General features: G+C 39.7%; 1 protein-coding gene across 13 annotated transcripts in view; it reads right to left on the bottom strand.

Moving 5' to 3' along the window:
• Positions 1–551: 551 nt before the first annotated feature.
• Positions 552–27,942, bottom strand: part of CDH7 (cadherin 7) — a 286,378-nt gene continuing 258,987 nt past the window's right edge. For all 13 annotated transcript variants that reach the window (XM_072952079.1, XM_072952078.1, XM_072952086.1 and 10 more), the window contains 5 exons: positions 19,450–19,586; positions 18,100–18,221; positions 17,342–17,459; positions 14,424–14,675; positions 552–1,143 (listed from right to left, as the gene is read on the bottom strand). In XM_072952079.1, coding sequence (XP_072808180.1) covers positions 650–1,143; positions 14,424–14,675; positions 17,342–17,459; positions 18,100–18,221; positions 19,450–19,586 — 1,123 coding nt within the window. In that variant the 3' untranslated portion in view covers positions 552–649. The remainder of the gene's footprint in view (positions 1,144–14,423; positions 14,676–17,341; positions 17,460–18,099; positions 18,222–19,449; positions 19,587–27,942) is intronic.

Below are 27,942 nucleotides of genomic sequence, written 5' to 3' on the forward strand. Positions count from 1 at the left end.
AACATTTCAGAATTTATTTGCTAAACAACGGTTTATGTTGCCTTAAACCAGATTTTACTGGCTTGTATTGGAGGATTGGGGAGGATTTCCTAAAAACTTTTATATTGCTAAATAAAATATATTTGCTAACCCAACAGCAGTTAAATTCTGCTGGATTCTATAATCTAGCAAGCTAAAAGCATCACTGTAAATTAAATTTATCCCACGTTTTGATATGCAGGAAGTTCCAGGACTTTTCAAGGGCACATCATGTTTTCCTTCCTCTTACTGCCAGTACCATGAAGGTGTGCACAGAACATCCTGGGGTCACTGACGACACAGGGCTCTCCTTACTCATACAACTTAGGTGCCTTTGCAGGTATCTGAGAGTTGCTATCTATTCACAAACCACTGAGCATTTCTTTTTATCAAAAAGCCTTCAAATGCTCAGAGGCTGTGGTCAGTGCATTCCCTTGGATAAATCTAATGAAGATACGCTTCACCAAGGCAGAAACCTAAACAGTTAAAAATGGGGAAATATTTACAACCATTTTCTCTAGCAAGTGGAGTCCTTATTTTCTGTATGTAGTGTTGGGGTTGTAGTTTTTTTTGTTTTTGTTTTTTTTTGCTTTTACTTTTTCTTCAGTACATTTCCAATGAAGGTTCCGGGCTATGAGTACAAACTCTCCTGGCCGGTCCCATACATGTCTGCGAGTCGTTTAAAACGAGGCCCCCAGTCACTAAGGTAGTCGTAATTCTGATCAGAGTTTGAGCTGATGGAATCTAAGGAGCTGAGCGATTCAGCCACTGAGCCGTTTCCTTCAAACGCGTATGTCTGCAAGGAATCATAGGGGGGTGCGCAGGGGTCGACATCAGCCTCTTTCAGTCGTTCCCAAATAAATTCCCGAAAGATGACATTATCTGGGATGCTTTTAAACGTCGGTCGACTCAAGAACTGAATTTCTGGAGTCACGTCCCTCCGGGTCTTGGTGTCTCTGATGACGTTGAGGTTTCTGAGCGCGGCCATGTCAAAAGCCTCCGTGTCCTCCTCGCCCCCACCCTCATCATCGTATCTGACGATGTTTTCTCTGATATCTCGTTCCTCGTCGAAAATGAGGGGCTCTTTTTTCCGTCTTCGCATCGTGACGATCAGGAGGACGAGCACTGAAACGAGGAGACGGCAAAGGGAAAATTTCAGTCAACTCACCGACCAACCATGCTGCATCCTGGTGTAATGAAGCCTCTGATGTTGACTTCAGATTTTTCTGCTCTTTAAAGGGAAATGAATGGGCTGCCTACTTACAGAAAAGACACAGCAGTAGATGTGCTAAAACTACTAAAACACCTTTAAAATAGAGCCCTTTTATACATCAAGAAACCCTTTCCCACACTTGCTCAGAATTGATGTCTCCCTCTTTAATGTGACCTCCAAAGCATGTGATAGAGCCAACTCAAAGGCCAGTTGAAGATAAACATAATAATTTCAAAGCCACAAGACACAAAGGGATTTTTTTTGAACTTCTTAATTGCTGGAAGGGCAAAGTGACATTCATAAATGTTTTGGGTCTAATTTAACAACTGCAATTTCAGAAATGAATTGGTCAGGTTCTTTGAAGCAATGCCTGATATTTGTCTATAAACCTTGGCTGTTAAATAAAATCCATCACGTCAGACCACAGACACACATTAAAAGCTTCTCCAGGATAGAGTCCCACTTTCAGTATGAAACATTGAACTTCCTTTTTATGTATCAGACCCAGAGAGAAAATACAGTTCATGAGAGTTTCGTGTTTCCCAAAGACAGATTTAAGAAATCAATCATCCCTTTAACATTGGGAATATTTCTTTCTATATCAAAATTAATAAATAATAAAGCCCACAATCGCACTGGAAAGCACAAGAGAACAACTACACTGGCTACTCTTTAAACAAAGTGAATATACCGTTTCTGCTGTTTTAGTAAGTATAGTCAGCCCTCTGTATCTGAGGTTTCCAGACCCAAGGTTTCAACCAACCTCAGACTGAAAATATTTATTAAAAAAAAAAAATCCAGTTAAGTTCTAAAAAGCAAAACTTGAATTTGCTACACACAGGTAACTATTTACATGGCATTTATGTTATATGTACAACTATTTATTGTAGCTTTTACATTGTATTAGGTATTAAGAGTAATCTAGACATGATACAGGGGATGATACGCATTGGTTGTGTGCAAATACTGCAGTGGGCAGGTGCCGACTCTTCCTGCCAGGAAACCTGCTAAGCCTTTAGTCCAGCCTCATCCACCAGGGACAGATACCAGAAATATGAAAAGAACAGTCCCAAAACTGGTGGAAGGATTCCGCAAACACAGGCCAGACTCTTCCCTGGGACTGCTAGACCCTGGCCCTCGGGTGACAAGAGAGGAGTGTACTGCTAGCACACACAGGACGTCTCCCACAGAGGGCCACTTCTCCAAGGCTGAGAAATGTAACTAACCTACCTAAAAATACAAATGGAAAGACAGACAATATGAGGCAAGAGAAGAATATCTTCCGGGCCAAGGCACCAGATAAAATCCCAGAAGAAGAAATAAGCGATGAGGAGATAGGCAATTTATCTGAGAAAGAATTTAGAGTGACAGTGATGGAGATGAGAACTCAGAGTATAGATGCACAAAGAGAATTTTTTAGCAAAGAGTTGAAAAATATAAAGAATACCCAAACAGAGTGGAATAAGTTACTGAAATGAATAACACATTAGAAGCCACCAAGAATAGACTAAATGAGGCAGAAGAATGGATCAGTGAGCTGGAAATCAAAAGCTTCACAACCAAAAGCTAAAAGAATTCAGCACCACCAAACCAGCTTCACAACAAATGTTAAAGAAACTTCTCTAGTCATCAGACTACAAGAAAAATGAACAAAAAGAAGAAAGAAGAAAAAAAGACCTACAAAAGATTGCTTTGGCAATTTGGGGTCTTTTATGGTTCCATATAAATTTTGGAATTGTTCTAGCTCTGTGGGTATTTTGACAGGCGTTGCACTGGATCTGTAGGTTGCTTTGGGTAGTGTGGCTATTTTGATAATGTTGATTCTTCCAATCCAAGAGCATAAGATACCTTCATTTCTTTGTATCACTTTCAGTTTCTTTCATCAATGTTGTACAGTTTTCGGAGTATAGGTAACGTCCTTGGTTGGGTTTATTTCTAGGTATTTTGTTGTTTTTGATGCAATGAAAATATTTATGCCAGTTATAAAATTCTGGTTTTTGAAGTGCAAAAAAAAGGGGGGAATGAAGGGCTGCAAATGGCAAAACATCCTTTTTATGGGTGAGTTGTATTCCATTGCATGTATGTGCTACATCTTCTTTATCCAGTCATCTACTGATGTGCATTTAGGATGCTTCCATGTCTTGGTGATTGTAAATAGTGCTGCTGTTAATACTGGTGTGTATGTATCTTTTCGAATTAATGTTTTTGTTTTTCTTCAGTATATGCCCAGGAATGGAGTTGTTTGGCCATGTGGTGGTTCTGTTTTTGGGTTTTTGAGAAACCTTCATATTGTTTTCCATAGTGGCTGCACCAGTTTACATTCCCACTAACAGTGTACAAGGGTTCCCTTTTCTCCACATCCTTGCCAACATTTACTATCTGTGTTCTTTTTGATGGTGGCCATTCTGACAGGTGTGAGATGGTGTCTCACTGTGATTTTGCTTTGCGTTTCCCTGATATTGGTGATGTGGAGCAGCTTTGCCTGTGCCATTTGGCCATCTGCATTCCCTCCTTTGGAAAAAGGGAAAAATGTCTGTTCAGTTCTTCTGCCCATATTTTAAATGGGTTGTTTGTTTGTTTGTTTGCTTTTTAATTGAAGTACAATTGATTTAAAATGTAAAAATAAATAAATAAATAAAATGACTTGGGAGGAAAGAAAGGCAGTGAAGGTAGGGTACTGTTGTAGACTAAGAGTGTGTGTTATCTGTTAAAGTACAGGCTGAAGCTTTTAAGGCTGAAATTACATGATTGTTGGGATTTTCTTTTAAAATATTCCCCCAAAGGAAAACCAGTGTGAGGGACAAATACATGAAGCAAGATGCTAATGTTGAAACCAGGGGGGGCAAAAAAACCAACAACAACATAGTCGTCGGAAATAAAAGTAACTGCAACAGAAATCAGACCAAGAATGGCTTCTTCTTAAGAAGTCAAACCAAGTAAGACACAGAATGGAGAGATGAGTGTCAGAAAGAACTGTGATGGGTGGATGGGTGGAGGGAGGTGAAAATGAGAACCGACATAGTGGAGAGAAAAACTGAGGGGAGCAAGTGTCCAATGGAGTTCAAAAGGATGGAAAAAGTGAATGTGCATAAAGAACGAAAGAGGGTGTGAAGAAGGTAAGAATTATGGTTGAATTAGATGCTCTGTTTACTGAAGTCAGTGTCTCAGATGGCAGAACATTTCAAAATTCTCCATTCTCTGTCCTTCATATAATTACAATGACTCTTGTCATATATGTATGTATCTCTCACAAGTATTTCTTATACTCCACTGTGCATGTATTTTCACACTACCAATCTACCTGCCTTCTGACCCTCGATTACAGTGGAACCTGTGAGCACCATGGGTGTGTCAGCCCACAGGGACAATACCCAGTAGGGAGAGTCATACCTTATGGAGTTTGTCTTAGTTCCCAACCTTGCCTGAAGCTGAGAAAAAATGTCAAGTGTTTTAGAAGGTTAGACAATTTAACATGCCAATGACTTGGGAGAATCTTAATTTCTAACTACTTGAGCATGTATAAAAAATAAATTTTAACCTTTATGTAGAACAAGTCTTAACTGCTCCTTAGGAGCTATGGAGATAATCCCTGCGTTCAAAAGAGCATTTTCTGCCTAAGTAAGCACAAGATTGCATACTTTAGGAGCTTTTATCATACGTCTTTCCTGTCACATGGACTATACTTCTGAGGGGAGACAGGAGAAAATATTTAGACCTGGTTGAAGTCTGGGCGTGTACTTACATTGTGCTGGTTGTTCGTGAATTTCTATCTCCATCTGACAAGTACGTGCCACTCATTTACTGTATGCATTCGGTGTTCTGACACAGTGCTGCACACAGAAGTGGGCGTAATATACTTCCTCATGGAGCTTACAATTAAATGGCCTGGACAAATATTAACCAAATAAGACAACTGTATATAAATGTTGAACAGTGACAGCTATTCTGAGAGGGGGAGATACCTTTTAAGGATATATGCCAGGGGTAACAGATCAAGTGGAGGAAGATTTAACAGAGGGGAAGAGAGGGCTGAGGGCTGGGATGGGGTGATATGGACAGACATTCTTGGCACAGTCAACTGGTGAGCCAAGGGTTGAGGCCAGTGTGGTGGGAGAGAAGCTGGGAGACACAGGCAGCCGTCAGGCTCAGGAACCAACAAGCGTTAAGGAAGGCGTGATATGATCAGATTTATCTTTTTTAAAAATAATCATTGTGATTGGACTAACATTAGGAAGAAGGGAGTAGATGTGAGAGAAGAAGTCAGGATGCCATTGCAGCAGTAAAAGCATAATGTTGCCCTAAATTTCTGATTTTAGAATTCAGTTTCATAACATTCAATTCAGCATTTTTGGAGGACCCCAGTATGCAGGAAACGGCGCCAAGTACTGGCAAAATCAAAACAGGAGAGGATCCCTGCATCCAAGTAGCTCAAACTTTGTGGCTTACATATACACAGATACACATAGTACAAATCATCGCGGGAGTCACGGTAAGAAGGCACAGCCATGCAGGGGTGCACGGAGCAGGCGGACCAGAGCAGCACCGCTGTCCCAAACCCGAGAGAAGATAAAAGGGAAGGTGGAGGATTTAGAAATTCATACTATGATTAGTGAGCACCCTTATTCTCAACTTCACTGAGACAGGTGCGCATCCAGACACTGAAACTGTAACCCAGTTCTTCCTCAGTCACCTTGGAAGTATTTCAGTCTCACTTTCCCAGTCCACTTCTGAGAGGCGAACAGCATGGTTTACCCAGAACCAGGTAGAATTCTACAGATGGAATCTGATCACCATAAAATGGCACCAGCTGCTAAACAAAGCTATTTATATTAAAGATCAACTTTTTCCGATAATGCATTTAATTATTTTTCCCACCCTTAAACCTCTAATATGTTTTTGTTTTACATCAAACTGCAAGACTTTATATGTAAATCTGTTGGACATCACTTTCTAAATATTAACCCACTGTTTATAGACTACGGCCAAAAGGTTAATGCCTGAAGTTCCATTTGATTCAACAATATTTTTTACTGAGCACAGATTTTCTAAAACTGTAAGCCCTGGAAGGGCAGCAATCTTATTCCACACAGACAGATCTAAAGCACAGAGAGTAGTACTTGACAGTATGATTTCAATTACATTTGTTAAATTGACAAAGTACAGGCAAGGTAGTATGGAAACATGCAGTTACCTCTTGCCATTATGTTCAATATTTTGTATAAAAAATCAGTTATTATGTAATGAAATAGACAGCATCATAACATAGCTCAGAAAATATGTATGGGAGGTATCCTCTGAGCCAGGATGCTCAGAGAAAGTCTCACAGAAGAGATGACACTCTTGAAGGGTAAGTCAGCCTTCACCAAGAAACCCTATTTCCTAATTGCTCAGAATTTCTTATTAGTAAAGAGTTGTCTAAATCTTCACTATTCAACTTGGTAGCCACTAGCCGTGAGTGGTGGACAAGCATTGGAAATGTAAACATCCTTATTTGAAATGTGCACTGAGATGTGCTGTAACTGTAAAATGTATGTGTGATGCTGAAGATTTAATTTTTTCAAGTAAAATATATTTATTGATTACATGTTAAAATTCCAGTAGTTTATACCACGTTAAATATTAGTATTTATTTCACTTTTTAAAAATTTTTTTGCTAATGACATTCCTTGAAAATTAAAAATTATACGTGTGGTTCACACTTGTGAATCACGATGTATTTCTTTTGGACGGCTGACCTGAACAAAAGATTCAGATACACTAGTAAAATCTTCGTTGCATATGGTCTGAAGGTATCCTACTCTTACAGTAGGAGGTTTTATTACCAAATGACATGTTGGACAGTGAAACAGCTACTATGCTACAATTACTACTGTATTTATTAGGTGCAACTAAAAACCTGCGTGAACAATCTGCCAGCACAGTCAGAACACAAGTTCAGTATTTTATAATGAACAATTATCCACATCAATGGACAAGTAGAATTTAGCCTTTTTAACAACTTTCTATTTTTCAAAACTCTTTGCTGTTCTTTGATCCTGTTGATTTCCATTAATGTTACTAACAATCTGTTAATTTTCTCTATTTGTCACTAATAAAGTTTGACTCGTTTTCTTTTTATCTTGAATTGAGTTGGTGGCTTCCGATCAGAGACCACCATGTAGAGAAACATCCTCACCCCTTTCAGTGTCAGTTTCCAACTCCCCCCACCTCCTCCACCAAGCTCTGTACTCTCGTCAAAAAACAGCGAAGTCAGCAAATGGGAATTTCTAATCAAGAATTTGTCTTCAACTACAATCAGTTCATTTATTGGCTTCCCTTTTTTGTAAAAGTGACCACCTTTCCACATTCTTAGATCCTGTTTGCTCCTAAACCAGAGAACGGCGTTTTTTCTACATTGTCCCCTGGAGATGAAGGCTTCCTAAGACCCCGACATTTGCCAAATCCAGTGGGTGCTTTTCAGCACTTTGTTAGAAAACACACATCATATCTGACACAGAACTGAACCAGAGGACACAATAGGGGCAGGTTTTCTTGAGCTAGTTCAGCAGACTGTTCTGTGGCTTTTTGAGGACATTTAAAATGTTTCACTCACTTTTCTCACGTCACGGCTTGTCTGGGGGCTGCTCTTTTCTGAGCAGTACCTGTGGTGAATCTTCCCTATGTTCCTTCTCCTGTTCTTGCCTTTTCACCCAACACTTCCTAGGCTGCTCAGTGAAACCCTCCTCTGTGGCAGCTGCTGATGACAGACCTCTAAATCTTCCATGTATGCCTCTGGATAACCAGAGCATGTTTATAAATGACTACTCACAATTTTGACTGATAATAAAAATGCATGGACTTCTCAAGATACAGTAAATGCTTCATAAATGTTACTTATCATTTTTATCATTTGTTACACTTCTTTTACTGCATAACTTTTTGCTCCACTATCTCCTCCCCACATAACATTCAAAGTTTCCAGACTTACACTCGTTATTAACTTTCCTCTGTTTTGTAGCTTCTACCTTTTTTCTCAAAGGAATACTCAAACCAGAAACTTCCAGATCACTTTGTCTCCAGCTTCCTCACTTCCTGTCTTCACCTCCTGCTCACCCCAACACCTCAGTCAGCCAACCCTTACATATTCTAACCCTTGGCATGTGCACCCACCTCCCCTGCCTATTTAAGACCCTAACTGACTTTAAATCCCTGCATCTCTGTTTACTGGACGTGTGGACTTAGGCGAGATGTTTTACCCCCTTGCCCTGCCTCTTCTCCAAACTGCAGATTAATAATGATACTTACCTCAAAGGAAATATCTCGTAGTAACTTGATGAAGATTGAGTTTATATTTTTTATAGTGTTTAAATAGTGCTACATATAATAAGCACTATCTGATTTTGTTAAATGTCATTTTTGTGAATTTCTATAATTATACAAATCAGTTCCCATCTTCTTGGGGGTCTTGTCTGAGTCATGTAACTGGTGCCCAGAAAGAAACATGCACTTTTACCATTCACACACGTGACTTTGATAACCCTGATTAATTTAATGTACTTGACATCTGTTCCGTTTATTGGATGGTAGAATAATGACTAGTAGAGATGCGAGGCCTATCGCTGAAGGGTGTAAAATGTATTAACAAAGGTAGTTAAACTAGCAGTAGAGTGTGATACGTACTGTTCACTGATTTCCTCCCCAAATCCTTTTTCCTCCTGCATGTCTTGCACTAGGCCTTGAGAATATACTGGTTTAAAAAAGAGAAATCTTAAGATCATTACTCTCAGGGTCCTTTTATATTTGAGCAATGGAAACATATTTATTTTGTGAAATGTGTCACATAGGAAACACACAGGTTTCATGAGTGTGAAGGGGCCCCTAATTTAATCAGTGGGTAAGGATCTTCCCTCTGAGAAGGTAACGCTGAGCTGGGGCATCAAGAAAAGTATGAGTTCAGCAGGTGAAGAGATGCAGGAAGCATGTTTCAGAAATAGGGAGGCACATTTGAGAGCGAGGCCATGTGGCTCTTCCTACTGGGTGAGTGGAGAACCACAGAGAGGTAAGCAGGTGTCAGAGCTTGCCTTGCTTTGCGGGCTGTAAAGAACATTTGGATTTGTTTTAAAAACTGAAATGGTAGGAAAAATACAGGGGTGCTAGTGCAGTCTGCTTGTGCTCACAGATGGATGTCATTGGAAATAACATCTAAGCAAAGATTTAAAAGATGAGAGAAGTCAACTTATCATTTTGTCTGGACCTGTGTGCTGCAGAATCAGATGTATGCAGATTCCTGGTAACAAAAGGCCAAAAACTGAACTTTTACTTATGAACCCACTCTATTATTCATAGTCATGAAGGATAAAGATTTGTAATTAATAAAATTCAGGTGTATGATTGAGGTAAATTAGATCTCAAAATAGCATTTTTAACTGGAAGTTAAACTTAATAAAGTATCCTTGAAATCTCTACTGCAATGTTTCTCTAGATGGATTCTAAAAATCATATATTATTTTCCTCTTGAGCCCATATCTAACTCCAGGGTTATTAAACCAAAAATATAATTTAAATGCTCTTAACCTGTGTCATATCCATTCTCCAAAAAAGAAATGACAGAAATAGGCTGGATCTTAAACTGTAGATTGTTACGAAATGGGAAAGTCCAGGTCACATGGGAATACTACTTACGGGTGGTGACCAAATCAAACGTTCTTTTCTACTAACGAGCACACCCAGGCATGCAGCACATGCCATCTCTGTGTCAGGTCAGCGTTTTGTGAGATGCTACATATACAATGGTGGATAATGCTCGGCCCCTGCCTCCAGAAGCAGGAGTCTACCGGACGAGACAGACAAGGAGACAAACTAATGAAACAAACCAGCCACGTTGCACTGGTGTTGTGGGGCCTGTAGGACTAGCGCCCGCCTTGGACTCACAGGCAAAGGACGCAAGTCTTGAATACAAAAAGGAGTTCCCCCTGTAGGTGCCGGGGAGAGGTATTCCAGGCAGAAGGAGCAAGGCACGGAAGAGGAAGTGCAGCACACCAGGGTGAGTCTGAGAAAGAGCAGCTGTGCAACTTGGAGCAAGCACACTGGGAGTGCAAAGAGAAGACTGAACTGGGGGCGAGTAGTCAGGTCACAGAAGGAAGGTAATTATAGTTTGGAGACAATGGGGAGCCGTGGAAATCTTATTTTAAGCTGGGGCACGTCACATTTGCTTTTAAAAAGCTTACTCTCTGTGTGGTACTGCTGGATTAGAGCTGATGGAGACTGGGGAAATTGCCTTAATTTAGGAGGGGAAAGATGGACCCTGGACAAAATCAGGTGCGACATCAAGGGAAAGGAAGATACAGATTCAAGAATCAACGTAAAACTGACAGTACTTGGGGGCTGACTGGTGAGGCAGGATGGGAGATGATTCCCCCGTTTCATTTAGACATTTCTTCCCCCTTTTCACCTTTTCTCTTTACCTTGCTTTTCTTCTAGCAATATTTGTTCAGAAGCCTGAGAAAGAGTGAGTTACAAATTCTGATACCTAGTGTCTAGAAATAAGATCCACACCACTTCTTGAGGTGTTGTAAAGAAGGAGTCATCTGCACACTGGAAGGTCCCGTGCCAGGCGGGGCACCCCATCCACACCCCACCGAGTACTGGCTTCAGAGCCTCTAACAGAGGAGACAGAACCGAAAGAGTAGACAGTCCTGGTTATCTGCTTCCAAAGACTTAGGAAATCAGGGGCAAAGAGATCAACTTCTGAACTGAAATGTTAACATCTGAACACACTGATGATTAGCCAGAAGCCCTGGTTCCAAACTTATTTCCGTACTATAGGCTCCGTTTTGACTTATTTTTTAAGTTTACAAAAACAAAGAAAATACAGGACTTAGCAATGCCTCTTTCACTCCTAACGATCAAATTTCAAATCTGGTGTCTATATAAGGAAAATGCTCAAATTAAACAAAAAGAGTAGCCACACTTAACTAAATTTTGACCCAAATCCCCCAAACCTATAAATTTACCTTCAGATGCATGTATGTATGTACACACACTCATATAGATCACGTACAAGAACGTAGTCTAATAAAGGTCGATTTCACTTACTTTCGGTAACTGAGAGGTGATGGTTCTTAAGTAACTAGAATCATCAAGGAACCTAAACTGCAAAGAACGCCTAGGCAGAGGTGGAAGGATTTTCTAAAAATGAAGCAGGCTTCGTTAGAGAGACACCCTTTTAAAACAAAGTCAAAAAGTTAATTAACTGTTGGGTAGGATTAAAGTCTAGGGAATACAATTTTATCTTACTCCTTTGAAATAAGGTACGATCCTGTGATAAACTGGTCAAGTTCTGTTCAAAAACAGTCACGCACACACCGTCTCTCTATGTGCTCACTTTTTCTGATTCTATGCTTTTGAGCTAAAGCTACTGTCATTTTAAATACAAAGGAAAATGTTTATCTTCCTATCTGGATTATTCAGCTACCATAAAATAAACACATGATTTACAGCTTATTATGACAGAGCAATAGTAAGTAGTTGCGATGGTTCCATCTTTTTCAAAACCCTTGGATTCTAATCAGACTTTCACTGAAATTATGTGCCATCTCTAATGAATTTCTAAAAGTTTTGGCCATCTGTGTGAAGCTATGTGAAAAAAAGTTTATTCCCTTCTGGATGTATTTGGTTAGCCGAAGTTATAGACGATAAATGATCTCATATAAAAAAATCGAAGTTAAGTGTATTAGTAAGTAGGTCTTAGCTTGGTTAACAGATTGAGAACTTGCTTTTATCAATAACACTTAAAATTTATTGAATGTTTACTAAATGGCCAGCACATGAATTCTCATTTAATTTTCACAACAAACTTAAGAGTCTAGTTCTATTACTTTCGCCTTGTAAATTAAGAAGCTAGCCTTAGACTCTCAGACTCAAAGACTTAAAAGTAAGACAAGACACGATAAACCTCCCAGAAGAAAACAGGCAAAACATTATCCAACATAAATCTCAGCAGTGTTCTCCTAGGGCAGTCTACCCAGGCAATAGAAATAAAAACAAAAATTAACAAATGGGACCTAATTAAACTTATAAGCTTTCCACAGCAAAGGAAATCATAAGCAAAACAAAACGACAACCTACGGAGTAGAATATTTGCAAATGATACAAGTGACAAAGGTTTAACTTCCAGAATACATAAACAGCTAATACAACTTAATAACAACAAAAAACCAACCCAAGAATGGGCAGAAGACCTAAAACAATCAATTCTCCAATGAAGACATACAAATGGCCAATAGATGCATGAAAGAAAGCTCACTATTGCCAATTATCAGAGAAATGCAAATCAAAACTGCAATGACGTATCACCTCACACCAGTCAGAATGGCCATCATTCAAAAGTCCACAAATGATAAATGCTGGAGAGGCTGTGGAGAAAAGAAAACCCTCCTACACTGTCCGTGGGAATGTACTTTGGTGCAGCCATTATCGAAAACGGTATGGAGATTCCTCAAAAAACTAAAAATAGACTTATTTATGTTTCAGCAATCCCATTCCTGGGCACATATCTGGAGGGAACTCTTAATTCAAAAAGACACATGCACCCCAATGTTCACAGCAGCACTATATACAATAGCGAGGACATGGAAGCAATCCACCGACAGATGACTGGATAAAGAAGTTGTGGTGTATTTATACAATGGAATACTACTCAACCATAAAAAAATTAAAATGCCATTTGCAGTAACATGGATGGACCTAGAGATCGTCATTCTAAGTGAAGTAAGCCAGAAAGAAAAATATCCTATGATATCACTCATATGTGGAATCTAAAAAAAGAGGACACTAATGAACTCATGTACAAAACAGAAACAGACTGGTGGACATAGTAAACAATCCTATGGTTACCGGGGAAAGGGGGTGGGAAGGGATAAATTTGGGAGTCTAAGATTTATAAATGTTAACCACTATATAAAAAAACAGATTTAAAATTTTTCTTCTGAATAGCACAGGGAACTTTAGTCAATATCTTGTAATAACCTTTAATGAAAAAGAATATGAAAATGAATATATGTATGTATATGTATGACTGGGACAGTGTGCTGTTAAAAAAAAAAAAAGAAAAAAGGAAGCTAGCCTTAGAAGAATGAATACTCCCCTAGTGAAGAACTAGTGTATGCTGGAGGCAGTAATAAAAGCTAGGTTTTACATAATTCCATAAATTTTGTTTTTAAACGTCATACAATTATGACTCGCATTGCTAAATTATTCTTTTACCAAAACATAACTGGATTTACAAATTATACTGAACCCCAAGAACACATAACAGCACAGCCCCAGACACAGTATTAGATGCCTGCTGTCCTTGCTGTAGGAAGTTACACGGTGCTTTCACAGGACACAGTTAAGGAACACACCCATTACCTAGTACTAACATTGGATGCTTCCCAGTTTTTAAAAGGATGCTGCATAATCTCTTATAAAACTGCAGTTCTACTATGAGTTATAAATCTAATTTAACCACATAATAAAATAATCATGGAAAAGTACATTCTTGGGAAATTTTGCACTGCTGAAATTTCAATCTCTTAAAATTTGCAGGTAATGATCAAATCCACCTTAAATCTTTTCTGAAAAGAAGTGGGATATAAAACCATTTCTTTTTTTTTTAAGCTCCCATATTCATTGGTCTTTTTATTAAGATGTATTTCAAACACACAGGCAAGAACAGAAACTAGTATAAAGCACATTCATGTCTTAACATCTGGCTTTATCAAATCTTAACATTATACCATACTTGCTTCAGGTCTTTTTTTAAAGAAATTAAATATTACAGACTTCACTCAAGGCCATCATTTCTAAAATATGCCTATTATCAGAACAACACAGAAAAAGATTCTTTCTAGTCTAATATAACTCCCCTGCAGAGTAATCTAAAGCAAACAGCTGGGGGATAAGGTAAATTTTTTTTTAATCTTGAAAAAAATTCGATTTTAAACATCAGCCATTTACCTTCACTGCTGTTTTAAAAATGAAACTGATCATTTTCCTGAGTTGTATTTTAAGTACACCCACCGGAAAGTGTGGCTGCTGATCACAGACTGCTCTCTAAGCAAAATACCAGGAATTAGAATATTTGCCTGTGTTCTCAAAAGGGATGAAAAGGAACAAAAAAGAGAAAAGTCTTGATCGATGCTCACAGCGCAGGCGCTGAAGCAGTACCTACCCAGCAGCGTCAGGACGCAGGCCAGTATTGCGATCAAGGCTCCGGTACTGAGGCCGGCGGGGAGGACGTACGCTTCGGCGTTGCAGGTCTGGGCTACCCCGTCGGCGTCACAGTCGCAGACACGGATGGTAAGGGTGTTGGTGCTGCTGAGGGAGGGTGATCCGCTGTCCACGATGAAGATTGGCAGGTAATACACAGACTGCTCCTGTCTCCGGAAGCCATTTCTCCTGGTGAGAATTGAGGCTGTGTTGTCTAGGATAAAGGAAGCAGATGTGCAACATAAGATTGCTGATGGAATCTGTCCTGCCAAACTGTATCTAGTTTAAGTCACTCCATTTAGCTTCTTTTTGGCATTAAGCCATATTTCCAAATATTGGTTCATTTGAATACACCTTATTACACTTTCGTAGTGCTAACAGTTATAACCAAAGAAAGTTATAAAGTAAAACTGAGTAGGAAAGTGTTTATACATCATTTATTGTATTACCTGCAACTCTGTAAAAATTACATATAGTATACCTTCTTATTAATCTTGAAATTCAAACCATATCCTTATAGAGAGGATGATAAAAAATACATTAAATATTTCTGCAGTCCTCAGATAGCATAGGTAAAACTTCCAACCCATCCTTTCTTTAACAAGTTCCCAGCTCAATATAGAAACAAGTAAAATACTAAACTCTAGTTTAAATTAAAATGAGTACGCAGAGATATTCAAGAGGAATTATTATATAATTTTTTAAGATCCATGTTGGTACACAGCCTTACCAAAACACCCTGTATGTAAACATTTTGTCAGTGATAAAATAGGTCATTTGGGTTTAATTTATATTCAATATTCCATCCCATTTAAACAATTATAATAATTATGAAACTTTTAGCAGTGATCAATAAGTGTGTTTCACATAACTGATTTCTATATCAGAAATAGATTTTTAATCTACTAATAATGTCTAGTTAACTTGTCTTAATTAATTATGGAATTTATGTGATTCTTTAAATTTACAGCAATTCATGAAAATACAGTAGAAAAGAAGGACCACAGTTTCATCCAGTGTTTGTTTTCTTAAGTATGTATCTCCTTTCCAAGCTGTCAAAAAGATATTTATCCAATGTCATCATGAAAGAATTAACAAGACTAATGAAAGAGACAAGCTGAAATCCATGCTCTCTCAAACACCACAGCAAGCACACTGCGATTACAGATGTGGCAGGAAGAAAAGTGTTTGATTTTCAGATTCCAGCTGGTAGGTTTTTATGTAAACAAACCTTTTATTTTAAAATGAATTCAAGAGGTGTTCATTAAAAAAGTACACAGGGAGTTGTGGAAGGATACTGTCGTGAGTGTGTTTCTATGGGATTAACAAACACATCGCCCCCTACGTTTCCACCTCCCAACCATTCAGGTACTATCCCTATTTATGATCTGATACACAAAGGTTTTTTTAAAGTTTTGATTTGTAATCTAACATGCCTAACATCAAATAACACACACACATGACACATTGAGGAGCATGTGCTAAAATGCCCGATGTCTGCTTTATGTGATTTTTAAATTTATAGCAGTATTTCTGTGTTCCGGAAAGAGATTAGGAAATTCATCATGTTCTGTATGTGCTTGGAAGCCAGCAAATGGATTGGTGTTCTTTCTTCCTCTACCTTAGGCTTTCCTCCAAGGTTCCTACAGGCGAGGGAGCTCTGGGCTTGACTTGGGGAAATGTTTCCATTGCGTGGCTGTGTGAATGCCCTGAAAATCCAGGCGTTTGAGTGCAACCATGCTGTCCAACCACCATGGCGGCGCTGGATAATGATACGTGTGGGAAATCTTCATACCCTTCTTTGGTATGCATTCCCGTCTGCCTTTGTGCTGGATGGATGCAAGGGCTGAGACTTAACCCTTTCCAGCTATGCTTAAGTCAGAGAGTTTGGGATTACCCACAAAGAGCTTGCACTTCCTTTTTTGTTACTAAGGGGAAAAGACAGTGTTCTCTTTAAGCAGAGAGCGGGATCAGAACAATTTATTATTTTCAGATTGAATTTCTGAGGCCAAAGTTGGATTTTCTGCACTAAAATAGGTGATGGCTTCGGGCAGAAGCACTAGGATGTCCACCTTCTGAGAGCAAGTCTTTTTAGATAAGCCAGATTGGACTTACAAAGCCAAAATGTACAACTAAGTTTCTGAAACCTGATTCACACATTCAAAATGGAAGAATTACATTTTCTGTATCGTTGGGGAACACTCTTCTCTCTGTGTACAGAGAGAAAGAAAAAGAATATTCAAAATTAAGATAATAAACAGCAGGTGCTCAAGCTTCCCTTAGAAGTTTTTACAATTCTCTATATACAGTCTCTGTAAGTATCTATATATGCATATATAAAATTAAGCAAAACCAGAATCTACCTACAGGTGTTTGTAAAAATGTTTCCATAATGACATTCAGGAGTGTTTACCTTTGAAGCAGAGACATGGGATATTGGGGATGACAGGGGATTCTATTCTTTTTATATTTTTTTGGCATCAAGGGCATATCTGTGATTATTTTGCATGGATTATATTTTTATATTAAAAATAAAAGAATAACTGATGCTGGCATTGAACATAGTAAGTTGATTTAGGTTGAAATGTGTTAAGTCCAATGATTTTCCTGAAGGTACACGTAGGGAGTATCATCCTTATGAAGGCATTTGGCTGGCCCTCAACTGATCCGAGACCCTGGATGGTACACAAATAAGGAAGCAAATGTCCAGAAGGAAAGACAGAGAGAGATGGATCTGACTTCCCCTCTCTTTGGATTTAGGCCTAAAATGACTTAAGGAGCCATTTCTTTTTCATGACAGCAAATCCACTGATAAAAATTACCTGAGGGGCTCACTGCCCTGTAATTAATGTCCTTGCTGGTGACACAAGTTAACCTTACCTTTGTTGTCTTTCAGTGAAAAGTTGTGGTTATTCGTTGCGTCGGTTGTTAAGCTGAAATAAAACTGGTGCCCGTTGGATGGCTCGTCTTTGTCAACAGCACTGATTTTCTGGATAACCTGGGGAGAGAGGGAGTCCAGCGTGGCAGCATGTTGATGTGCTCTGCTACACAGCAAATGTCCACCTCATAATAAATCCATCTTCCTGAATGAGCAGGGAGGGAAGGGTCAGGTGCCCTAGCGTGAACCCAATCTCAAAAGGGCTCTGAAAATCACATCATGGCCTTTTCAAAATTCATGTTTGAATTTACTTTTGCGAACCGCAGAAATAAGCGGCTGACTGTTCCATGCCAGCAAACAGCACAAGACAGTGCCAACACAGATGAGAAGAAAGCTCATCGAGATCACACTCCACTTAGTTGTTAGGACTTCAAGGGACGTAGGGCCACCGCGTCACGGAGGAAGCAGCCCCGTCGAGCTCAGCACACTTCCTCCCTGAAACAGCCTCAGCCCTGAACCGCTTACCGCGGCTTTTACAGCATTTATTACCTTTTCTTCCCGAGGCATTGTCATCATCCCACTGAAGCTGGAATTTAAAAGTTCCTTTAATATTAGTTTATGCTGCACATCAAAGAGTTCATTTTGCTGAAACACGCCGATTACAGTTTACCTGAAAGCTGGCAGGATTGCAAAGGCCACGGCGGCCGGGGAGGTTTAAAGAAGTCAGCCCCGAGGAGCTGGGGGTCCCGGCGCCGCTCACCTGGCCGGGCTGGGCATTCTCACAGACCGTGGTCTCGTAGTCCATGGCGAACTCGGGGGCGTTGTCATTGATGTCGAGGATCGTGATGGCCACGTAGCCTCGTCCTACCTGAGATGGATTCTCTAACAGAGAGGAAAACGTTTCATCATTTACAGGCACACCTCGTTCCTAGTGTGCATCCCTTGAATGTGCTTCACAAATACTGCACATTTTACCAACTGAAGCTTTGTGGCAACCCTCCATCCAGCAAGTCAATCATCCCATTTCTCCAAGAGCACCTGCTCACTTCCTGTCTCTCTGTCCCATCTGGATAACTCTCCTAATATTTCGAACTTTATTATATGTGATCTTTGATGTTCCTACTCTAACTTGCTAAAAGCTCAGATGATGGTTAGCATTTTTAGCAATAAGCATTTTAATTAAGGTGTGAACTTTTTTTTTTTAAGACAGGATGCTACTGCACATATAACAGACTATAATGTAGTGTAAACGTAACTGTTACGTGCACTGGGAAACCAAAACCTCTGTGTGACAAGGCTTGCTGTGATGTTCGCTTTACCGTGGGGGCTGGACCAGAACCTGCAGCATCTCCGAGGGCTGCTGGTACTCAGGGTGAAGCTGTTATACCAATGCTGCTTTACTTAGGAAACCCACGTTGAAAACAGTCAGAATCAAACAAAAATGTTTACCTCTCGAAAGCACAAATCTAATAAGGGAATGACCAAACCTCAAATAAAATCCAGAATCATAATATTGTAGACTTTAAAGGGAGAAACAGAAATTCTGATCCAAAAGTCGTACACACACGAGTGACAAGTAAGCCATAAATTTCAATATTCTTTGATGCTACAGCTCATTTTTGTATGAATATATGTATATATTATGTGCATACTCCATGTTTATTTACTGTATGATAAATGTATGTAACATGCATACAATATAATTATGCATTGTTCTTTCAACACTTTTCTTATCAGAGACTAAAATTAGTTCCATATCAGAACTTACAAAACTGAGTGTCTTGGTTAGAGACCAGTTTACGATTTTGTGTAGGCTATATGACCAGTTCTCTGTCAGCATAAATGCAGACACGATCACAAAACAAGAAGCCCTCTGAGGGTAACTCAGGCCCATTATGTTGCGGTACCTTCTTGCCATTAGCTTTGTGAGTAGCAAATAAAGTTAGTGAATATGAATGTATTTCCCAGCTTGAAATCAGGGATTTTCAAAATGTTGCTTAATTCAAATAAGCACCTAATGAAATTCAAGTTGAAATTATAAACTCAAGAGGATGCTTCATACACTCTCAGTGTCTTCCAACCTAATTTAATGTTAAATCTTACAACTTACGGCTCTCCATTGCGAGGACTGTGATGTTATGAACAGCATTTGTCTCTCGATCCAAAGATTTGGCGGTTGTGATAACTCCGCTGTTGGCATCAATGTTGAAGTATCTCTCCAAGTCTGTGTTTCTGTCAATTGAATACCTAATTGAATATTAAAAAAATTAAAAAGTCAACTCGTATGTTTATCATTTGCTAAATCTATTTCATTAATTGCACAGCCAGTTGCCAAATTCTGCTGACTCCATGCTCCGTCATACTTACATAAAATACCCCTAGTTTAAAATTTCACCAGTGTTCTAGTTGATTCACATCCCGAACTTGCCAGTAATCTCTTTGCTTTTCTGTCCAACAGTACAAAATGAACATAATAAAGTTATCTTCACGGTGGACTTGAATATGCCATTACAAACTTCGATTTTATTTTATTATTACGTTGGCTCCTAAAAACCATTTACAATAGATCGAGTAGCCCTGGTCATGATGAAATGAAATATATGTAGACCTTCTAAACATACATGACATCTGACCCATTTCAAATATACTTAGTAACATCTTTTGTCTTAACACCAGACTGATACTAATCTTTTTAAATTTCTCACTCAGGGGTCTTGACCAGGATTCCAGAGATATGTTTCAAAGTAGAACCCCTCAAATTACACAAATATTTTGGTGTGTAGAAGTCTTTTCGCAAAATATCTCCTATCCAAATATTAGTGAAAATTACTGCTCCCCTTGAATTCTTATTCCATTTTGCTGTTTTTGGTTAAATACACAGAATTCACCCTTCCCTCATTAATGACAACCTGCAAATGCCCCTTACAGTCTTTCTAGTTGGGTGAAATAAGGACTGGTCATTTAAAAACAATTAAACAAATGAACAAAAGAACAAACAGATAAACATGCACTTAATTTAAGAAAGAATTTTGTTTCCAAAGTAGTTCAGTTATTATGAAATGGCATCATCTCCTCAGAGTCTGCTATATTACAAATCCAAGGAACATGAAAAGAGAAAATAGAAGAAAACGTTAGAAAAAACTGACCATAAACCAATAAATAATGTCTTTGCACAGTAATGTGTGTCTGGATGTGGAGAATATTAGAAGTTATTTTTTGACGGCTTCTGTTTTCTTGATGGCACAGGAGACAAGGTTATCAGCTAAGACAGGAGAAGGTGGTTTGAGAAGAGAATTCATTTTTCAGACAAGACAAAAATATATGCACTGGAGAGAGTAGAGTGGAATAGCTAAGCATTGTGGACTTCCCTTGAGATTCACGTCCATCAATGTAATGTGAAACCAGTCATCCCATCCGTGTGTCTTGCTCTGTTCTCATCTATGGGCTCAAAGATACATAAAAAGCAGAGGGTTGGGTTAAACCAGTCCTGGACAGTGAAAGGAGAGGGAGGTAAGGCGGACAGCGATGATAATGAAAGCCCACGGGCTCTACGCTGGTAAGGGAGCACTGAGGAAGTAAGAGAAGGCAGACTGACATTGAGAAGATTCTGGCAGCATCAGTAGGGGGTAGGACTTTATCAGGATGCAGAATTGCTGGCGTGGGAGGTAGCAGACAGGATGAGATGCTTGAAGTAGATTTTCAACAGCAGTGAATCTATGAGAGTTAACAAGCCAAGGCTCATAAGAATCTGACAAAATTGTAGCAAAGAGATCAGTGAAGTCAAGAAGACCAAGCAAATGAGAGGCTAACGAGTTTGATGGGTCGTGGGTGTGGCTGAATCAGCCACTAAGCATCATGCCATCATGCTGGTGGGAAGAAACACTCTGGGCACTAAAACCCTCAACAAATCATGGGTGAACACTGGGTGTCTGGTGCTTGATAGCAGCATGAAAGATTTTTGAGTAAAGTCTGATGATGCATTCTGCAAAAGAATTGAGAGTTTTGAACGAAAAGGAAAATTAAATAGTTTGAAAATGGCAATGGCAGGACAAAACATACTCACCCCCACCTCTGGGATCTGCGCTCCATGACAATGTGAGAGGAGAAAGAAATCTTGCTGTCTCTCCCCATCCCCTCTGCTTACCATCCTTGCGTTATTGCAAAGTGTCTTCATTCAGATCCAGATCAAACCATGCTACTTACGCTGTACGTTCCATCTGCTGACCTTCTCAACAATGTTTTTCCCTTGGATTTAGATCCCTTTCCATCTATACAGCTTTAGGTGAATCAAAAAGGTGTGTTTTCTATTTTAAAAAACAAATTTCCTCCATTTGGGTCAAGTTCATCCTTGGCGTCCATATTGTCAAAGCCACTGCTCACTTCTTTGTTTCTTTTTTTTTTTAATGTAGCTTTATTGTGTGTTTTTTTTAATTAATAGACTTTTCAAGAATAGTTTTAGATTTACAGAAACATTTATATATATAATAATACATTATTATATATATAATTGGTGATTTGAGAATTACTCTGACATTGTCTCCCGTTCACTCATTCTCATGCATTCAGCAATTATTCTTGAGCACCTGCATGAAGCTCTATTTCAGGAAGTATAGTGCACGAACAAAATATTTTTAAAGACAGCAATTCATAATAAGTATTTGGGAGGAAACCAACAAATTGCTATCCTCACATCTGATGAAGGGAACTGGGGCAGGTTGGGGAGAGAATGAAGTCCTGGCCTGAGAAGAGATGGAAACCTTGGTCAGGACCAGAAGCAGACAAGCTGTCGAGGACAATCACAGCGGTCACTGTATTTCTTAATCACAAGGACGTGCGATCACCCAGCATAAAGGGGTTCCTGTTTTCTACCAGCGCCTCAGGACCATGCAGAAAGCTAGAGTGTATGTGTGGGACATGAGCTAATATATAAAGTCACCTGAGAACAAGCAACGTCAGGAAAATCTGGGCGCTCTGTAGGGTGAGAGGGGCAGTCTAAACTGGAACCTGGGGGGGCTGAGTGAGCCCGGAGAGAAGGCAGGCCCTGCAAAGTTCAGCGCAGCAGACTCTCTGTATCTCTGCATCTGTGGGACTAAGGACAGAGACACACAGTTGCCAGCCAGAGGCTGAACAGCAAGGACAGGCGTGGTGGTTCTCTCATCATGACCCGAAGTTCTCTTTAACGCAGTGTCTGCTGCAGTCACTGGTGTGTCCTCTCACAAGCGTCCCTCTAGTTTCTGTAAATTACAGCCTAAAGAACCCGTCCTCTTTCACTGCATGTCGGAGTGACCGACGAGAGAGATCACTTCCGTATTTCCGCGGCACCAGCAGTTAAAGCTTCTGCCTTATCCATTTATTACACGGACACCTCCAAATCTCAGTATCCAGCCTCAATCCTTTCCCTGACATTTCATAAACTACTCCACATGCTGGCAACTTCTTCAGCTAAAGCTCAGTATATCTAAAAGCAGATTCACTAAACTTTCCTCGAAACTACCCCTTCCTTCGACATACAGTGAGAATTTAAAACACAGTTTGCATTTTTTCCCTAATCCTCAAAATAGCTCTGTAAGGTCGTGTGTGACAGAGATGTTTATTTGCATGTCTAATATCCATATGCCCTTAATTCTTATTACTAGAAGCTGGCTTTCATTAGAGGCAGCCATGTGTCCCGCTGAAAAAACTACACTTGCTAGCCTCCCTGCAGATGCAGCATCCTTATGTCTAAGTTTCACTAAATGAGATACAAAAAAAAGTTGTTTGGTTGAGCATCACTGAAAAACTCCCCAAAGGATAGGAGAGCATTGCTAATTCAGCTGGCATTTGATTTTTGCCCCTTCCTCTCCATCTCACCCAGGACATGAAAGCAATGGAAAGCAATTCAAAAACCATCTTGTAACTACGAGGTGATGAGTACCTGATATAAGAAGCCAAGCTCTTGATGACATTTCCTGCCAAATTGTCAGTCTTCAAGTGCTGGCTCCAGGCTTCTCATTGGTTAAGTCACTTATGTTAAAGGTCTGTTTCTACCAGCCAAGCACAATTTCCAGCTCGGGTAACGGGTACCATTTTTGCTATATTTCAGCACTGGGGCTTTAAAGTCTCACAGTTGGTTGCTGATGGAGCCAAGATTGAGAACCGTGCCTGTCTGAGCCATCCTTCTGGTATAAGACACATTACCTAGAGATGAGCTCTGAGTCTCTGCTACCGACAACTCTAGAATTGAGCCTCTTTTCATGTTTTTTCCCACTGCTCCATCTAAAACTCTTAAGGCAGTCACATGGATGTAGTACCTGATTAATGATCATATCACATGCATCTCCATTTCTCTGCCTTTCCTCACATTGGCCCTCCTGGACTCCCGTTTTTCCTCCTTCCAATTATTTAGTCTTACTATTCCAGGAGATAATCTTTTAGCATTAAAGCACCAAACCTTTCCAGTCCCATCAGAAATCATGCCTTTCTAAGAAAGCCTGTAGCATGTATGACCCGTGGGCTTTCCTACATGCTCCTTGAGCTGCACACCATGAACCACAGACTGGGCACTGAGAGGCAATATTTATAGCCATGACCCTACAACAAACCTACTGTTACTAATTTGGGCTTTTCATTCACCATGTGTCCTCTTCTGTTTCTTCATCTGCAAAATGAGGAAAAACTTTACAAGATGGTTTCTCATTTCCAGGTTGAACCCTGGATTTTTAAAAATAAGTTTTCACATGAGATCTCTCCTACAGCTACACAATGAGTGGGTTGAGACCACATCTTATACATGTGTGTGTCCTCAGTGTTCCACACATCTGCAACAAAACGAATTCCCTAATAAATGCCTGTAGTTATCAATGCCGCTGCTGGATAAGCTATGGAGGTCGATTAAAACAGTCTTCATGTTCACAATAGCATACCTATCACCCCGCTACTGACACGCATGTCAAATCCATAAACAGGATATGCAGGTGGGTGAGGCTAGATTAACACAAACATATCAGTGCTACTCCCCAGCTGGCAAAGATAATGTAATAAATAAGCATCAATGAATGGCCATCATTCAAAAGTCCACAAACGATAAATGCTGGAGAGGGTGTGGAGAAAAAGGAAGCCTCCTACACTGCTGGTGGGAATGTAGCCTGGTGCAGCCATTATGGAAACAGTATGGAGATTCTTCAGAAAAATAAAAATAGACTTACCTTATGATCCAGCAATCCCACTTCTGGGTATATATCCAGAGGGAACTCTAATTTGAAAAGATACATGCACCTCAATGTTCATAGCAGCACTATATATAATAGCCAAGACATGGAAGCAACCTCAATGTCCATCGACAGATGACTGGATAAAGAAGTTGTGGTATATTTATACAATGGAATACTATTCAGCCATAAAAAATAATGTCATTTGCAGCAACATGGATAGATCTAGATATAGTCATTCTAAGTGAAGTAAGCCAGAAAGAGAAAGAAAAAGACTATATGATATCACTCATATGTGGAATCTAAAAAAAAAAAAAAAAAGGAAAAAAAAAGGACACTATGAACTCATCCACAAAACAGAAACATACTCGCAGACATAATAAATAACCTTTTGGTTACTGGGGGAATGGGGGTAGGAAGGGATAACTTTAGAAGTTTGAGATTTACAAATGTTAGCCACTATATGTAAAAATAGATTTTAAAAAAGTTTCTGCTATATAGCACAGGGAACTATGTTCAATATCTTATAATAACCTTTAATGAAAAAAACATGAAAACAAATATATGTACGTATATGCATGACTGGGACACTGCTGTACATGAGAAATTTGACACAGTAACTGACGGTACTCCAATAAAAAAAATTAAGCAATAAATCTGATCCATAGAAATAGCTGAATCACTTGAGTTGAAACCTTAATCTCTTAAGAAATGTAGGCGTGTGTGTGTACGTGTGTGTTGCTGCCGGCACTGTACAGGTTTTGATACAAAATTTGCTAAAATCCTGGAACCATATTTTCTAACTATGTGACTGGGGCCATGTTTATGTATAACAAGGGAATGTTAATGCTTGCCTTACAGGGCTTTAATGAGAAATAAATTACTTCACACTAAACTACTGAGTTCAGTACTTAGCGATGCCACTGTCTGCATCCTCATCCCCTTTTTCTGATGACGGCAACTCAGTTTTCCTTTGGGGATTTTGACCTTCCCAATCTCATGCAATCTGGAAGGGACTCACAATGTAGACGCCCAGAGCTTCCTGGGCAAGAGAGAGACACTCGTCCTAAGACAGGCCAAAAACACTTCCCAAGAAATGTGAACCTTAAACAGAGAGCCAGGGGAAGGGGGGAAAAAAGGAAGAGAGTTCCCAGCAGTTCACCCCATAGCCGCATTCAGAAGAGACTGCTTACTTTTGATACTCGTATTTCTAGAGAAACCTCACTCCTCTCTTTTCTGAAGACTGGCTGTTCAACTTTCCCTTTCATTCTGTGAGACAATTACAAATAATTCAGAGTAAAATAATATGTAGAAATATGGGCATGTATACAAGCTACTTAAAAAATACACACTGAATTATTCAAACCCCCCGCATGTGCTCATACTACCACACTGCCTAACACAGCATCTGATACAACTGTATCACCTTTGGTCTGAGGACCTACCATGCCGGGGATGCCAGAAGAGCCTGCAGGTAAACATTATTATCACCCCTATAATAAATACACCTAGAGTTTTGTATTTAGATTGCTAGAACTGAAAATGATCTCTTTTACTTCTGAATCCCCCTTCTTCACATCTCATCTTATTTGTAATAATGCCACGTTTCAACTCCCTGGCTATTTGAAGCAGAGGGACTTCGGGCTTACTGTGCTGCCTCCAGAAATCGATGTGCTGATTTCATAACATAGCACTAGACTCTCAGGCCGGGACTACATAAACCATAAACAGACCTTACGTAATTTTTTTGGCTTGTCCGAATCCTGCCCTCCCTCAAAGCCCAGCTTATGCAATCAGTCCTTCAGATGAGGGCTCACGTCCAGTGAACTCGGAGTGATTACTGGTATTTATCTCACAATTTGCCACGGGACAGCTCTGGCACCTTCCCCCCTTGTATTGTTGAACTTTTATGGGATCTTATTTCTTCACCCAGATTGTACGTTCCCTGAGGTCAGAGGAAATGTTTTATTCATCTTTCTCTTTCCCGTCAGCACTCTCCCCAGAGGCGCGCACAAAGCAGGTTCTTAATCAACGTATGTTGATTCATCGACTGGTCTACGGATACTGACATGGGGAATCAATAGTCCTCTAGACTCAAGGCTGTTCTTACAGTTTTTACCACCTTACTGGATGAGAAAGTTACAGAAGTGAAGTTTCTGTCATTCAGAAAGATGATCAGAATCAGTGGAACGCAATCTGTCCTTCCAAGTTCAATACATAAAGCCTGACAGTGGGTAGTTGAGACCAAAATATTCTGAAATGGTAAGCAACTACCTAAAAACAAAAAGCCAGAACCACGTGGGCCCTCAATGATCCACTTCTGCTTTCAAAAATTCTCTTCTTTTTTTCCTAAGTAATCTCAAGTAGCACCTCATTTCCAGTGTTGGCTTCCAGTTTCCATATCAGAAAAGAGGAAGACAAAGTGTAATGAAATGGCAGGTAAGCTCTCTGGAAGGCAGGCAAGCCGTAATGAAGACGTGACATTTCACAAAGGGGTTACATGCTGACCTGTCGCTGGGCTCTGGGTTCATTTAACCTTTCAACCTATCGTTACTACACTTCTAAACAGTCCAAGTGGCAAGGTTCCAACAGTGATGGAGAAGCCCACGTCTTCTATTAAGGAAAGGGCAGGTGCTCAGAGCTTTTATTTGGTATTTCAGTGGAGCAGGTAAAAAAAAAAGTCTATATATATGTATGTGTGTATGTGTGTGTGTGTATATACATATACATTATATATATATATATATGCTGGGCAAGGCATGGATAATGTGGGAAGATCTCAACTGACCTTGCTGGAGGCAAGTAAATGTATTTCCTTCTAGAATTCTAACCTCTTGCCCATATCAGTAAAGAGTCCCAGGGTAAATGGCAGATGCTAGAGTTCAGTATTACACCACAAAGAACGTCAGTGAATTCAAACACTAATTATCCAACTTCCTATGCTGTTTTACAGTCCAAATACTATTCGCCTAATTTTAAACAATTACAACAAAACAAATACTGCTTTCCCATTCCTCTAAGAACTACAATATTGCTGGGGGTGGAGAAGCACAAAGCGTCCAACTGTGAGTCTTCACATGACTCTGAGAGCCTTCAGTTCCATATCCATCTGGAGATTCACTTTCCTAGGACCTCTCAGACTGTGTGATCCACTCGTCCACCGGCATCTGCTCAAGGCAGGCTCACATTCTGACAGTTACTTGAGTGCCCAGTGCAAACACGTTTATGTCCATTAAACGACTATGTAATATCTTCTGTATGTTGGAAAATGTATGAATACAAAACCTTCAGCCAATGCAGCTACTTGTAAAATATGTCTCCCTTCATTGGCTTCATTGACCTTGAAATAAAAATGGCGTGAAAACAATAAACGATAATCACAGCAATGTGTGATGATAATACTTCCTAATACTTAA

The sequence above is a fragment of the Vicugna pacos genome, chromosome 30 (assembly GCF_048564905.1).
Source record: "Vicugna pacos chromosome 30, VicPac4, whole genome shotgun sequence".
Lineage (NCBI taxonomy): Eukaryota > Metazoa > Chordata > Mammalia > Artiodactyla > Camelidae > Vicugna > Vicugna pacos.